This window comes from Daucus carota, chromosome 5 (assembly GCF_001625215.2).
Source record: "Daucus carota subsp. sativus chromosome 5, DH1 v3.0, whole genome shotgun sequence".
Taxonomy (NCBI): domain Eukaryota; kingdom Viridiplantae; phylum Streptophyta; class Magnoliopsida; order Apiales; family Apiaceae; genus Daucus; species Daucus carota.
The window spans coordinates 8,146,125-8,159,657 of NC_030385.2; the positions used below are offsets into that span (position 1 = coordinate 8,146,125).

The window sequence follows — 13,533 nt, forward strand, 5'->3', positions numbered from 1 at the left end:
ATGTCAACTTATTTTTTAGTTAAGCATTTCGATTCTATGCATTTGACTATTATATAGAGTTGATAGTTGATGCTAAAAATGCCAAACTCTATATTTATTTAGTTAATCAAATATGCTTCGATTATTTAAGAAATTCCGAACATCTCCTCCGTTATCTTCGACACCTCCACAGTCAATAATAAATGATCCTTCAATCGTTGATGTTCCTGAATCTTCCCTACCAAATTTAAATCTTGAAATTTTTTACGCTTATCTAGCCAACGCTTGGATTCGGCTATATCCACATTTTTCAGGTTCACCCTAATATTCCCCACTTGTCCGACTGTTGTTGAGCAGTTTTTGGATATCAAACGGACATCCCCATAATGAAGTTTTAATGTGGCCGATTTTCTGTTTTTTGCAATCAATTCCGCTACAGCACCCGTTGTTGTAGCTGATTGTCCACCCCTTCCATGTGTGATTAGGTTTATCTGTATTTATAGAAGGTTTAATTTTTGTACTTATCTTAATTGTTGGTTTCGTTAGGTATCATCATAGGATGGATCTAACGTGTTCTTTTTGAAGAGTCACAAAATGAACTTCGTTTCTCAATGATGAAATAAGACCAAGCTCATGAGAAAGATTTCTACATATACGCTCAAATCGGACAATAATATCAAAATCTAGGTTGGAACAAATTACTATAGCAAGTGATCTTTTGGACTGTTCAATGTTTTGAACTTGTGTTCTTATTACCTTTAATGAAGACCATATTGGAGATTATTAATGAGTTATCACAGGCATTGCATAGGAAATATCAAGATCTTGTAAACGGCATGAATCTTGTTAAATCGTGTAAAAGAATTCTCACAGATGATCGGATGAGAGAGTTGAATAGTCGATTCAATGAAGTTAACACATAGTTGCTTTTGTGTATGGCTTGTCTCGATCCATCCGATTCTTTTTCTGTATTTGATAAAAAGAAGTTTATTCAATTTGTAAAGTTCTATCCATCCTGATTTTTCTGAAATGAAGAGTATCAACGGTCTTTCACAAAGAAAGGTCGAGACAAAAAAGATTGCTGTGTATCATTCGATTTATTGCCTGTTAAAACTTTCACTATCCTTCTGGTTGCAACAGCCATAGTTGAAAGATCTTTTTTAGTCACGAAAATTATGAAAAGTACGTGGTGCAACAGTTGATAATATAGAACCAATTTTAAATGAAATATTTAATTTTGACTATTAATTTAATCATAATCTAATGCATTTATATGAGTTCTAAGTTCAAAATTTTATTAGTTTTAAGTTAATTGGATCTAATTTGAAACTCACCCCACATTTATCCTGGGGTGCATTTTTCATGAAATTTAAAACAAAAGCAAATATATATACCACAACACCGGTAAGAAATGGACACTTTCATCTCACGAAAACCATAGGGATATGAATCTTATCCCAGTAACCGATGTAATGTAAACAAGCCGTTAATATACCATTAATATACAAGTGAATGTATACATAATACATTTACCAGAAATACCATTACCTTTTAACAGTACTATATGCATAAACCGCTAGCTAGATGCCTTGTGAACATGTGCTCTGGTTTGGCAAGCTGCAGCCATTATACGAAGGCGATTTGTAATTTCGGTGAACGTGGGCCTCACCATAGGGTTAGGAGCCCAACATTGCTCCATTAGCTTTTTCCATTCAGAATCACAAGAGCTTGGTGTAGCTGGTCTTAGTGTGTTGTTAACAATTCCTCCTGAAAACATGAGAAACCAGGTGAAGCCAAGGAGTCAATACTCAGTATCAATTTAATAAACATTGACACAGATGAAGCTATAAAATTCCTATGGTTGGTTGCACAAAACATTTGATTGAAATTCATTCAATTTTAAATGCTAAGCAACAGAAACTTTATTAAATTCAGGTTCCAATATATTCGTATTTACAACAGAAACTTTAGTCTCTCTTATATAAAGTGAAGAAATACACATGATTATTACTAATATCCATTGTAATATCTAGGCCAAATGTTAACTATATAACCAATCTTTCAGATATTGAAAAGCAAAAAAGCAATTAAAAAGTATATTCATAACATATCATTCAATAATGGATTGAGCTGGATAGGATAGTTAAAATGGTAGGGGCTTATCATCAGTCCTAACAGGGAACCGATACTAATCTACTAGAGCTGAAGTAAGGAAAACACTAAAACATATATTTGTCCTCGCCAAACTTAAAGTCTTGAACTTAGATTTCCACTTCCAATGCTGACCAGAATCAAGACCGGATCTCATTCGTATTGGATAAACTTTTGGTTATAATATATGTAAGTATTACTTGGATCGGATATAATTCGGTTCGTATCTAATTTCAGTCTTGCATAATTCAAACTGGTTTCGGTTCGGATTGGGTTGACTTTGGTTCGGGTCAAATTCAGATTAAAATTGGATAAATTTTAGATTAAATTGAATTGAATTTTTTTGATTAAGATTAATATTAGACTGATTTTGAATAATTCTTAAAATATGATAAATATATCATCAAGTCAATTTGCCATAGCATAATCACAATTTATAAACAATAAACTTGATTAAATATAAGTTTATGGATTATTGACTTAATGCAGTGAAATAAAATAATTTTATTTTTAAGTATAAAATATTAACATTTTAAGAAAACATACTAAGGACATGCATCTAAAATAATGTTATATATATATATATATATATATGAACCTATATGGGTTGCACTCCATACAAAACACTTTAAAAAAAGAACAATACTGAACACTATCATAACACTTCATTTTTCACAAAATATGATTTGATAGGATTATAATTACATAGTTAAGCACCATTTAAACTTAATATATGAAATCTAACATCCAACTTCATCCACATTGTTAATATGAAATATTATAGAATCCAGAATAGAATCATATATACATTTTTTGCACGATTAGTTTTACATACATACATGTTATTTTTAACCCAAAATTTATTTTAAAACATGAAGGATACTATTATTATTCATAATAAAAAGTTAATCAGCTTAAAATTTTAAAGTAATTCAAGTTTTAGATGACATTCTGTATTTGATTCAAAAGTGTTCCGTGTTGTTCTTTTAAGAGTGTTCTTTTTTAGCAAAACCATGTATATATATATGCCAATGATCAAATGGAAACCACCCTTAAAAGGCGGCGTAGCATAAAGAACTGTGGAAGACAACTGGGGTTGCAATAAAAAGGCGACAGTGGAGGTGAAAGAGGCGGAGGAGAGGAGGCGGCAGCGGCGGAGGTGAGGTGGAGGAGGCAGCGGCGGAGGTGGAAGTGGCGGAGATGGAGGTGGAGGTGAAGATGGATATGGTGGGGAAGATGGAGAAGGATGTGTTGATATTAGTGATATGTGTTTTAGAATTTAGTGATATTTTGAGGTGGGTTTCTAGTTTGTTGAATAAGGAGGTTTCTATTAAAGTAGTACTCTCTCTCTCTCTCTCTATATATATATATGTATATATAGGCTCATGATCAAATAGAAACCACTCTTAAAATAATAACTGGAAACCAGTTTCCCTACCACTATTTATAACTACGGGTATCACTCATTTATACTGCACTAACCACTGTTTTTATATAGTATGTAAACATCGATTTTTATTATCAAAATTGAGAAAATCTACTTATCTAAACTATTGATAATCGATTATAGATGATCAATTTCATCCGTAGGAAGGTTTTTGGCGGTAGGAAGCCGCAAAAGAAGTTGTATGATGATGGGAAGTAGTCGTTAGTTTTGTAAGTTATGATGGAAAGTGTATGTGACTATTGGTGATGATAGACAATGGTGGCAAGTCATAGAAACGTCTGGTAATGGTGGTAAGAGGTCCATTATTACGATTTAGGTGAAGATGATGGTCATATACGTTGCATATATGTATATATACATATTTATATTCGCGAGATATGCTATATATAAATTAGTGATATGTTATGTACAAATTAGTGATTTCTGTAGTTAAAAATAGTGATAAAAAACTGTCCAGAAACTAGTTTTTAGTTTTTAGGCTAATTTGGTTTCTATTGGAGTAGGACTATATATATATATATGTGTGTGTGTGTGTATGTATGTATGTATGTATGTATTTATGTATGTATGTATGTATTACATACAAGACCAATATAAATAAATTTATATTTACAAAATGATTAAATAAATTATTATATATTAAAATCATAAACAATAAAAAATATATTGCTATTCAAAAAATATAAAAATTGATGAAAGTAAATATAAAGGTCCAAAAAAATATGTCTTCATCATTTTAATACCTCAAATATGTTTCTGGTCATTTATCTTTAATTTTGGATTCACGTCATATTTGGTTCATATAATATAACTATTTGCTTGGATTTGATTGGTTTTGTGTCATATTCGGAAGCAGTATTTCAGATTATTTTCGGTTAAATTTTCGGTCCACATAATTTTCGGATATTATCAAATCGGTTTTCGAATTATTTTCAGGTTTGATTATATTGAGTCGGATCTCGGTTCAGATTATTTTGGATTCGATGAAATTTCAGATTATCCCCCTCGGATGTAAAATCAAATCTCGGTTCCACATATTTCAGTTTGTTTTTTTGGAACCAGACCAAATTTGCCAGGTCTAGGTGGAACATATATCAACATCGACTTGGGTATACCAGGTTGTTTCCTTATAACTACTTACTACTCACTTCAGCAGTACCAGAAGATAACGATTAACAAAAGGTCTGTTAATTACATAATGAATAATGGCTTAACTTTACATCAACATTTAAAATAGTTTCCATCAAACTAGTACTCCCTCCGTCCCTTTTTACATGTCCCTTTTGAAAAAAAAAAATTTGTCCCAAATTACTTGTCCACTTCTCTTTTCAAAGCAATTTTTTGTATGTTTTTTCAAAATGTAACAATTTCCAATGTTTGACTAGCATATATATACACACAACTCTATCTAATTCATTACATTTATTAGGGATATGTATGAAAACAAGATATCCACCTAACATTTTCTTAAGATGCGTTATTTTTTCAAAAGGGACAAGTAAAAGGGGACGGAGGGAGTAATATATCAAAATTATATAACCATTTTATCAGTAACACATGGACCATCCAACTTACAGCCAATTGCTTTATGTAATATCTAAATTTGGACTTAGAATAAAGGTTCAGTTTAAAAGTCTTCAGCCAAGTAATCAGTACATTAACATTAAAACATGACATGAAAGCGTACCGATAATTGCACCGTAGTGCATGTTTGCATAAGGCTCTTCTCCAGTGAGAATCTCCCACAAGACAATACCAAAAGAGAAAACGTCAACCTGTTCAATTATGCAAGGAAACCATAAGTAATTTATATTGATAACACGAGAGAGAATTGGGAGTTCACATCTATGCTTTAATTCCCGTTCTGCTAACTTTTATAGCATTAGAAAAAATTACCAAGTTGGGCTGCTTGGGAAGATTATGGAGTTGTTGCTAAGATGCATAGAACTTATCAGTGGGATCTAACTCATACGGATCCAGTCAAAACATATATGGATGAGCCTGAAGAACACGGGACAATGGGAGAAATTCTGTATGGTTGATTAAATTTGCTGTCATAAGAAACAGCATGATTTCCTAATCTTTCATCTTAGACACTTACATATATATAGTAATTACAGATTGTGTTTGGGACCATGAATTTCATTTCAAACGATAAAATTGCAAGTGGCATTAATTAAGTGGTCATTCCAAATTCTCAAATTTATGCCTGAATTGGAAAGACCTGAAATTGAATCAAATCCATGTCCAAAATTCTCTTTGGTTATCCAGACACGTCATTTGTCCAAATCCAGACTTTAAAATGAATTCCAAACAAGCCATATGGGAAGTGCTATAACCTATTTGATATCTCCACAAGTTCTTTTATGTATACTGCGAGAATATTCCGTAATTATGAGTAGTGGAAAAAATGATGCAAGGACCGAGGCCCCTTTACATTTGTTATATGTTGTTATTTGAGCATTCATCGAATGCATTATGAGTTAGAAATGGTAGCCACATACCTTCTCAGAAACTTTATTGCTACTTCCATTCAGTAGCTCCGGGGCCATCCAAGGTAATGTTCCCCGAACTCCACCAGAAACCAAGGTGTTACGCTTGATTTTGGACAGGCCAAAATCAGCAACCTGAAAAGTAGTACAACAATACGAAAGACTTGAATCATGCTCTAACAACATGTGCCAGGTAAATCATCCAAAGGAAACTCTTATTAGAAAGACATTAATTTACATGTACATGTAAATTATAACCTTGCATATAGGCCGTGAAGGATCTTTTAAGTTCACCAGTAAGTTATCACATTTCAAATCAAAGTGCACAATGTTTTTTGAATGTAAATACTCCATTCCAAAGGCTGCGTCCATCGCAATAATGAGCTTCTTCCGATGGTCAAGATGCCTGGGGAAAATATAGAAAAGAATTATGACAAACATGGAAAAAGAATCAAACAATATACAAGTTTTTTCTTAAAATTGGGGCCATATGGAAAAAGATTGGATGAAGAGGGTGTAAAAATTGTAGGAACGGAAATTTCATAGATACGACAAATTAAAGATTTTTACATGTATAGAATTGCATTATTACTAATTCCTATCAGTTCAGCAGTAGTACAATTAGAATTTGGATAACATTCACTTAGCTTTTCGAGATAATAAAAATATAAGTGGGGATAGACATGTGGAAGCATACCTATCCTTGCGCAGCAAAACATGCCTAAGAGAACCATCAACCATGAACTCAGCAACAGTAGCTAATGTACCCCCAGGTCCATCTTGTACCACACCATAAAATGCGACCACGTTCGGATGATGAAGTTTTGACAGAATTTCAGCTTCCCTCCAAAACTCTGTGGTCTGTATAGGAACGATTTTAAAAATCTATAGTAAGTACACATGCTCAAATGACAAACAAAGGGTGAACAAAACTATTACTTGTATACATAGATGATAATGTGAATAAGAATGGACTACTTGAAGTAAGATATATGAGGAAATTTTCATCTGATTTGACCAAATTTCCAAAACTCACTTTCAGCTTACTTTTCAGATAGTGACAGATCTTGTAGAGTAAATCAGCAAATTAGATATGATATGATGCTAGTATAAGTTACAAAAAAGTCCATACCAATCTCTCTTGTTCTGATGATCGACCTGCAAAGCAGCTCTTTTTTATTCTCTTTATGGCAACATCCGATCCTCTCCATTTCCCATGATAAACTGTTCCAAATGTGCCAGAACCAAGTTCCCTTAGTTCCTCAAGATCTTCATTCTTTATGATCTGAACAAGCAACTTACAATTAAATTCAGCTGTCCATACTGTTTCGCTAAATTGACGCTAAAGAATAAGAGCTTGAATTGAACCAACATAGCCCCTCCCTTCTCTTAAAATAGAAAGAAATAACTGGAACTTATCATTTAGATTCAGAGTAGATAATCTGTGCAGATACTAGGTACCCAATTATCAGTAACTGAGTAATAGCATCGAGTTGCAATAATTTTTTATGATAGAAGAATATATAAAATATAGATCTAACAGATGGCGAGGAATAAGTTACATTGTTAAACACTTCCTGAATCCCGACGACAGCTATGTCTAAGTTCTGCTTGTAGTTGTAAATCTTATTAATTTCGCTTAATATGATCTCGGTGGCACTTCAGAATAATAAAAAACATATATATCAACTTGTGTGTACCGACAACCTTAACAGTTAAGTTACAAATCTAACATTTTCGTTGTCAACTCCTTATTATCAGAAAAATCTAATGTATAATTGGAATTAATAGGACATGCCATGTATCGTCATGCCCTTTCGCTAACAGAGAAACTGAAAATATATATATATATATATATATATATATATATATATATATATATATAGAGGGTTACTCCAGTGAGAACTTATTAAAATGAGAACCGTGAGAACTTCCTTAATTTATCATATTTTGACTAATCTAAACATCAAACTAGTGGGTACCCAATATAAAAAATGTATATAAAACTAATCTCTCCCTAGCTAGTCAAAATTCAAAAAAAAAAGTCCACTGCCACGTCATCAGTGATTTTTTTTTTTTGGGCTAGCTAGGTGGAGACCTTAATGATATACATTTTTTGTGAAGGTGCCCCTGGCGGGGCCCTTCAAATGAATGAGATTTTGATAAATTAAAAAAGTTCTCACGGTTCTCATTTTAAGAAAGTTCTCATTTGAGCAAGTGCCTATATATATATATATATATTATATATATATATATATATATATATATATATATATATATATATATATATATATATATATATATGGCTACTGATCAAATACAAACCAAAAATAAAATACAAACTATTCTAAGCCATTAGATCAATCTAATCTAATGGCCCCCTAGAATTCACCACACACACAATAAACTTGTACCCTCCCGCACATGATTCCACAAAATCCTTCCGTTTTTAATTTGATTTTTTCCGTCAATCGGTTCACCTTTTTTTGGAATTCGACTTCATTGTATTTTTCTTCATCTCCCAACAATCAATTTCCATACCATATTTGATATATTTCAATGTGATTTATAGGTTTTTAATCTTGGTTTTTACTTTTTATTCTAAGAGAGGTTTGTAGTGGAGTAGCACCCTATATATGTATGTGGTTAAATTCTCATGACAAACTAACTGGGGGAAAACAGATACAACTTACCTGCAAAGAACTAATATCAAAATCATTAAAAGAAGGATCCAGAGAAGGGAAGCTCCTAATTCCACCCTGCAAGCAACAAAGCTTTTAAGAATGGGCTCTGCAAAATGCGTATATCCAGCGAAAGAATATATTCAAATAACTTACTACCACAATACGTACCTCATAGTCAGATTCTGGTATTCTTATGTTCTCAGATGATTCTTTGAACTGCATGGCATCCTTACCTTCCACCAGGGACGGATTATAGTCAGAATGCAAAGCTGTGGTGGAAAGTTCGCTTGCACCAGGTAAATCTCTCTGATCACTTGAATCAGTTTTGGAATCCATCTGGTTTGAAGAAATTCCACCTCTTACTACTGGAGTAATTTTATAAGCTTCTGATTCTTCTTCTACTTTAGAAAGTCTAGATGAAAAATCAATCTGATCTTGGTCAATAAGAGAAACATCTTTTTGAACAAAGTCATCGTGTGCCAGTTTCTGGAAGTAAGACCAGTGTTTAGGCTCATGATTGGCTATGTTCATGCTTAAAGCTCCATCCTTCTGCAGTGTAACATCAGAAGAATTCTCTGATATGACGGCTTTTGAGAATATATCAGAAAGGAAATCATGAGGAAATCGATCATTTATATCAATAGATATATCTCCTCGCTCTGGTCTGGATACACTAACAGAGGTTTCCCCCCATGAAACATTTCTAGTTGACATTCCTGTCTTAGCAGAAGGTTGGGAATTTCCCTGAGCGTAGTTGGAAGAGATATTGCTTTCCGACTTATCACCCCAAGGATAATCTGGAAGGCTACATGCAGAATCCTCATGGTTTTTACCTCTTGTTGTTTCACTAAGCGCAGAACTATTTGTGTTACCTTTGATGGAGCTTTTTTTGTCGCCAGGCTTAGGAACCTGATTATATGTTCCATTCTCTTTGTCATTCATCTGGGCCTTTATTGCCGCAGAATTATTCTGGTTTTTTGCAAGTCCATTATCAGAAATTCCATGCTTGTTAAGCTTAGTGCTTGAGGCAGATTGCTCAATCTTAAGAGTTGGCTCAAAATTGTGCAAAATCTCACCAGATTCTTCCACAGAATCCTGCTGTGCAATATCAGAACGAGAATGAGTAACAAGGAACTGTGAACCAAGATCATCGGACTTGGTTAATCTGTTTAATGACTCTCCCTGTTCTCGAGGATATCTCTCAGAGCGAAAGACACTTTGAGGAGGCACAGCGGGCTCAAGATAGCTTAGATCAATTAAATCAGTCTGGGAGTTTGCATGTTCAGTAGCAATGGCACTAGTGGATGTCAACAACCCATTTTCATTCATTTTGGGATCTCTTTTGGGATTAGTCACATCAGGTGAAGTAACTGGCACAGATTCCAGGGGACTGCTTTCATTGATCAAAGGTCTTGAAGGAAGTTTTGTGTCAAGTGTTGGTATGGATGCTGAAGACTCTTCAACAGGGGAGTAATTAACTTCCTTCCCTGTGGGCCGAAGATTTTCTTGTTCAATATCTTTATTACTTGTACCATTAGTTTTCATATTCACCTCCACCTCTTTCTGAAGAATACTCTGGGAGCCTACTAAAGCACCAGATGGGTGATCCTCTGACAAACTTCCTTCTCGGGTCACCAGTAAAGGAGAAGGCAATGGACGAGTACCATCTACAACAGGTGTATAAGTAGAAGATTGGGGTTCGGAGACGGAATGCAAGCCCTTCTCAACTTCTTCGTGATGCATCTCACCTTGATGAGGATGAGATTGTGACTCATTTCCATAAGTGATGGAGGGCTTGGAAAGAATTGGCTGTGAATATTGATTTATTGATGATTCAGCAGCAACGCTTGCAACTTTATTTGTGTCTCTGGAAACATTCTGCACATTTAGCTCATCCAAGTTAGTTGCTAAAGAGCTAGCTAGTCCATGCAGAGTTGACTCATTTCTTAGTCCTATATCCATTCCGTTGACAGCAACCACATACTGGACTTCAGAATCACCGCCAGTACTGGCCAAACCAATATTAGCATCATCTAGATCATTTACAGAAAACAAAAACATCCTCAGCTTCTTTGATCCTTCTCCATCTCCTAGTACACTGCACTCCTCCATCATATTCTGTAAGTCCTCGTCAGAAGATACAGAAACTAAAGCATCGAGCTCTTCCCCTGGAAGCTGATACTTGATTAAATGAGTATAAATATAGATTGCTGTGGCTTTTTGCCATATTTCCTCCCACGAAATGTCCTTCCTCAGTCTGATAATACGCGTTTCTCCTCCAACATATCTGAGCTTTCCATCCCTGGGCCGAGGTAATATTTTACCACCAAAGCTGCACAGGATTTTAATTTTCCTTGTGGAGCCATCAGATACTCTGGAAGAGGAATACTCAGGTATTACAGTTTGATTTCCGTTATACCCTAATGAATCACATGGTGCTGATGCTACAGACCCATAAGTACTTTTCTCTTCGTACAAAGAAGAGTTATTTCTCTCAAACTCTTTTGGCTCCTTCCCTACAACGGCAAGCAAAGAGATATCTGATCCACTTTCTGACCCGTTATGACTGATTCCTAATATGCCTTTCAGGTCTAAGTAACCTGTTGCGACACTAGGATCGCCAGCAGCAAATGGAATAAATGGCTTTTTTGGATTCACCCGATCACGCATGAATTCAAGAGCAAACTCCTCACCTGTCTGTATAGAGTAATTATGTACAGGTTTAGCTTCTGCAAAATTTAGCTCTGATGGCCTCACGCTAGAATTTATACGACCCATTGGATCCATCATGTATCCCTGAGATGTATGTCCAAATTGTACATTCTCAGGTTCAATGTTACTACGCGGAATATGACTGTAGTTCTTTGAATCTTCCATTACAAAAGTACTGGTTTCCCACTTCTTCAGGACATTTTAGTGGAGGGAAATGTCAAAGTCATAATACTACGAGAATGATATGCACGCAATACAGGAAAGCACACTTCTAAGACGTTCAAGCTAGAGAGCGTAGCCTCGAGCAGAAAACTTATATACTACAGACTACACAATAGAGAAGGCTTGACCTTATGCTAACAGTCAACCACTCGGACCGGAATGCCACTTCTGCTAGTAGACACCCTGGAAATCAGATACAGCAAATATTAAAGATTCCCCGCGCTCCTGCATACACAGTTCAAGAACAACGTAATTTATTCGAATGTAAGTTTCTACTTTTACTTATTTATATATTAAGAAACTCAGATTGTCTTTTATGATTTTATTTGTTTCTTGGTTTAGTCAAGTGAATAAATGTAATGATATGTGTAGCTCATTACATATAAATATATGACTACACGTACGTACGAAGGAGACAAATAGTGAGATTCGACACGAACTGAGAAAGTTACTATATACGTCCACAATTGTAATAACTAAACAAACCTTCACTCAAAATAGTAAACGAGAAACTAAACCTTCGTATAACGCAGCCGATTCCCGACTGATATGGCCACAAAAAACCTACTTGGCTAATTTCGTAATCACTATACGTAGTTGCAATAGCTCATCTCCTTTCGGAGCAAGTCAAGTCAACTAACAATCCTCACCAATTCCACACATGAATTTCAGTCTAAATTCCGTCAACAACACTTAATCAACAACAACGTTCCTAAGTGATTACCGAATAAAGCTACGTAACCAACACCTAAACACAATTCACAGCATAACAATCAGCTATTCAGTAATCACAGCAATCAAAAACACACGTATTCAGTTACGACATCACACAAACACACACATAATTTCTATAACGTACACCAGTCCATAGTCATCTCGTTCAAATTCGATAATATCGCAATACGAATAGCGAAACAGGTTATAAGAGATCTCAAACAGTAACGATCCGATAAGCTTGAAAAATTCAAATTAATTGATCAAAATCAGATATAATTCAACCGACTTAAATAATTGAAAAAAATAATTAACGCTTACTTCAGAGTCCTGATATCGAATCGGAGAAACAGCAATCGAAGAGAGAGTTGGTGTGTTTAATTTGTATGCAAGTATAAATAGATGAAGTTGAATGAGATGGAGGGCAGTTGTGAAAGCTCAGGAGAGATATTCATATTCCCCCTTGTTTCTTACTCTACTTGTCGACTCCCTCTGTGTCCTACTCGTTTTATTTTCCTCTAAATTTCCACACGTTAATCATTTTTTTATTTTTCGATTCTCTTTTCTCTTTATGTATTTTGTCAATAAAGTATTTAAAAGTCCCCTTTACCCTTTTTCGTATTACAATTCTTTCCTACTCCGGAAAAGATGTCGTTAATTCTTTCCTGTTTACCGTACAAAATTATATGTTAAATTTTGATCAGAATGAATTTATGTATTTACAAATATTATCAAGTATAGTTATATATTTTACTTCAACTATCATGTTATTATTATTTTTAATATTTTGTATCTAATTTTGTGCAGGTAGTATTACAAATAACTTTAAGATTTTGTTTGGTTGGCGTGAATCATTTCAAAAGAAAAGAAATAAAAATTGATTTATGTTATGTTACTCATTTCATTCTATTCATTCTTCTCGATCAAACATAATTAAAAAATTTAAAACTACTAATAATATTCGTAAATCGAAGACAAATTATATAGTACAGTTATACAGTTGGCCGCAAGCTTGATTTTTAGTACTCTTTGGAGGAGTAATATATCAGTTTCCATGTGATTGACTACATTGTCGGTTTGTTATGCAATATAATAATCATTATTTTGCAGATCAAGGTATATGCTTTTATAA

General features: G+C 34.2%; 2 protein-coding genes across 3 annotated transcripts in view; both read right to left on the bottom strand.

Moving 5' to 3' along the window:
- The window catches only part of LOC108223902 (nuclear transcription factor Y subunit C-2), a 75,282-nt gene that overhangs the window by 19,036 nt on the left and 42,713 nt on the right, over window positions 1-13,533 (bottom strand). The gene's annotated exons all lie outside the window — the stretch shown is intronic.
- LOC108222942 (uncharacterized) lies at window positions 1,385-12,931 on the bottom strand. Of its 2 annotated transcripts, none has more exons than XM_017396930.2 (9): window positions 12,723-12,931; window positions 8,922-11,870; window positions 8,763-8,828; window positions 7,202-7,354; window positions 6,767-6,930; window positions 6,328-6,475; window positions 6,082-6,204; window positions 5,265-5,352; window positions 1,385-1,746 (listed from the first exon to the last, which is right to left on the bottom strand). In XM_017396930.2, the coding sequence occupies exons 2-9, from the start codon at window positions 11,628-11,630 to the stop codon at window positions 1,556-1,558; spliced, it is 3,642 nt and encodes a 1,213-aa protein (XP_017252419.1). In that variant the 5' UTR covers window positions 11,631-11,870; window positions 12,723-12,931; the 3' UTR covers window positions 1,385-1,555. The 2 variants fall into 2 exon arrangements, with proteins under 2 accessions (XP_017252419.1, XP_017252418.1); XM_017396929.2 differs by having other exon boundaries at window positions 8,922-11,912; window positions 12,723-12,911.

Excerpts from the sequence above, each read along its gene's own strand:
- LOC108222942 (XM_017396930.2), bottom strand. The coding sequence starts at position 11,630 with ATGGAAGATTCAAAGAACTACAGTCATATTCCGCGTAGTAACATTGAA. Across the intron at positions 7,355-8,762 it reads TTGATATTAGTTCTTTGCAG|ATCATAAAGAATGAAGATCT; the intron begins GTAAGTTGTATC and ends TTGCTTGTTCAG. Across the intron at positions 6,205-6,327 it reads CTTCACGGCCTATATGCAAG|GTTGCTGATTTTGGCCTGTC; the intron begins GTTATAATTTAC and ends ACTACTTTTCAG.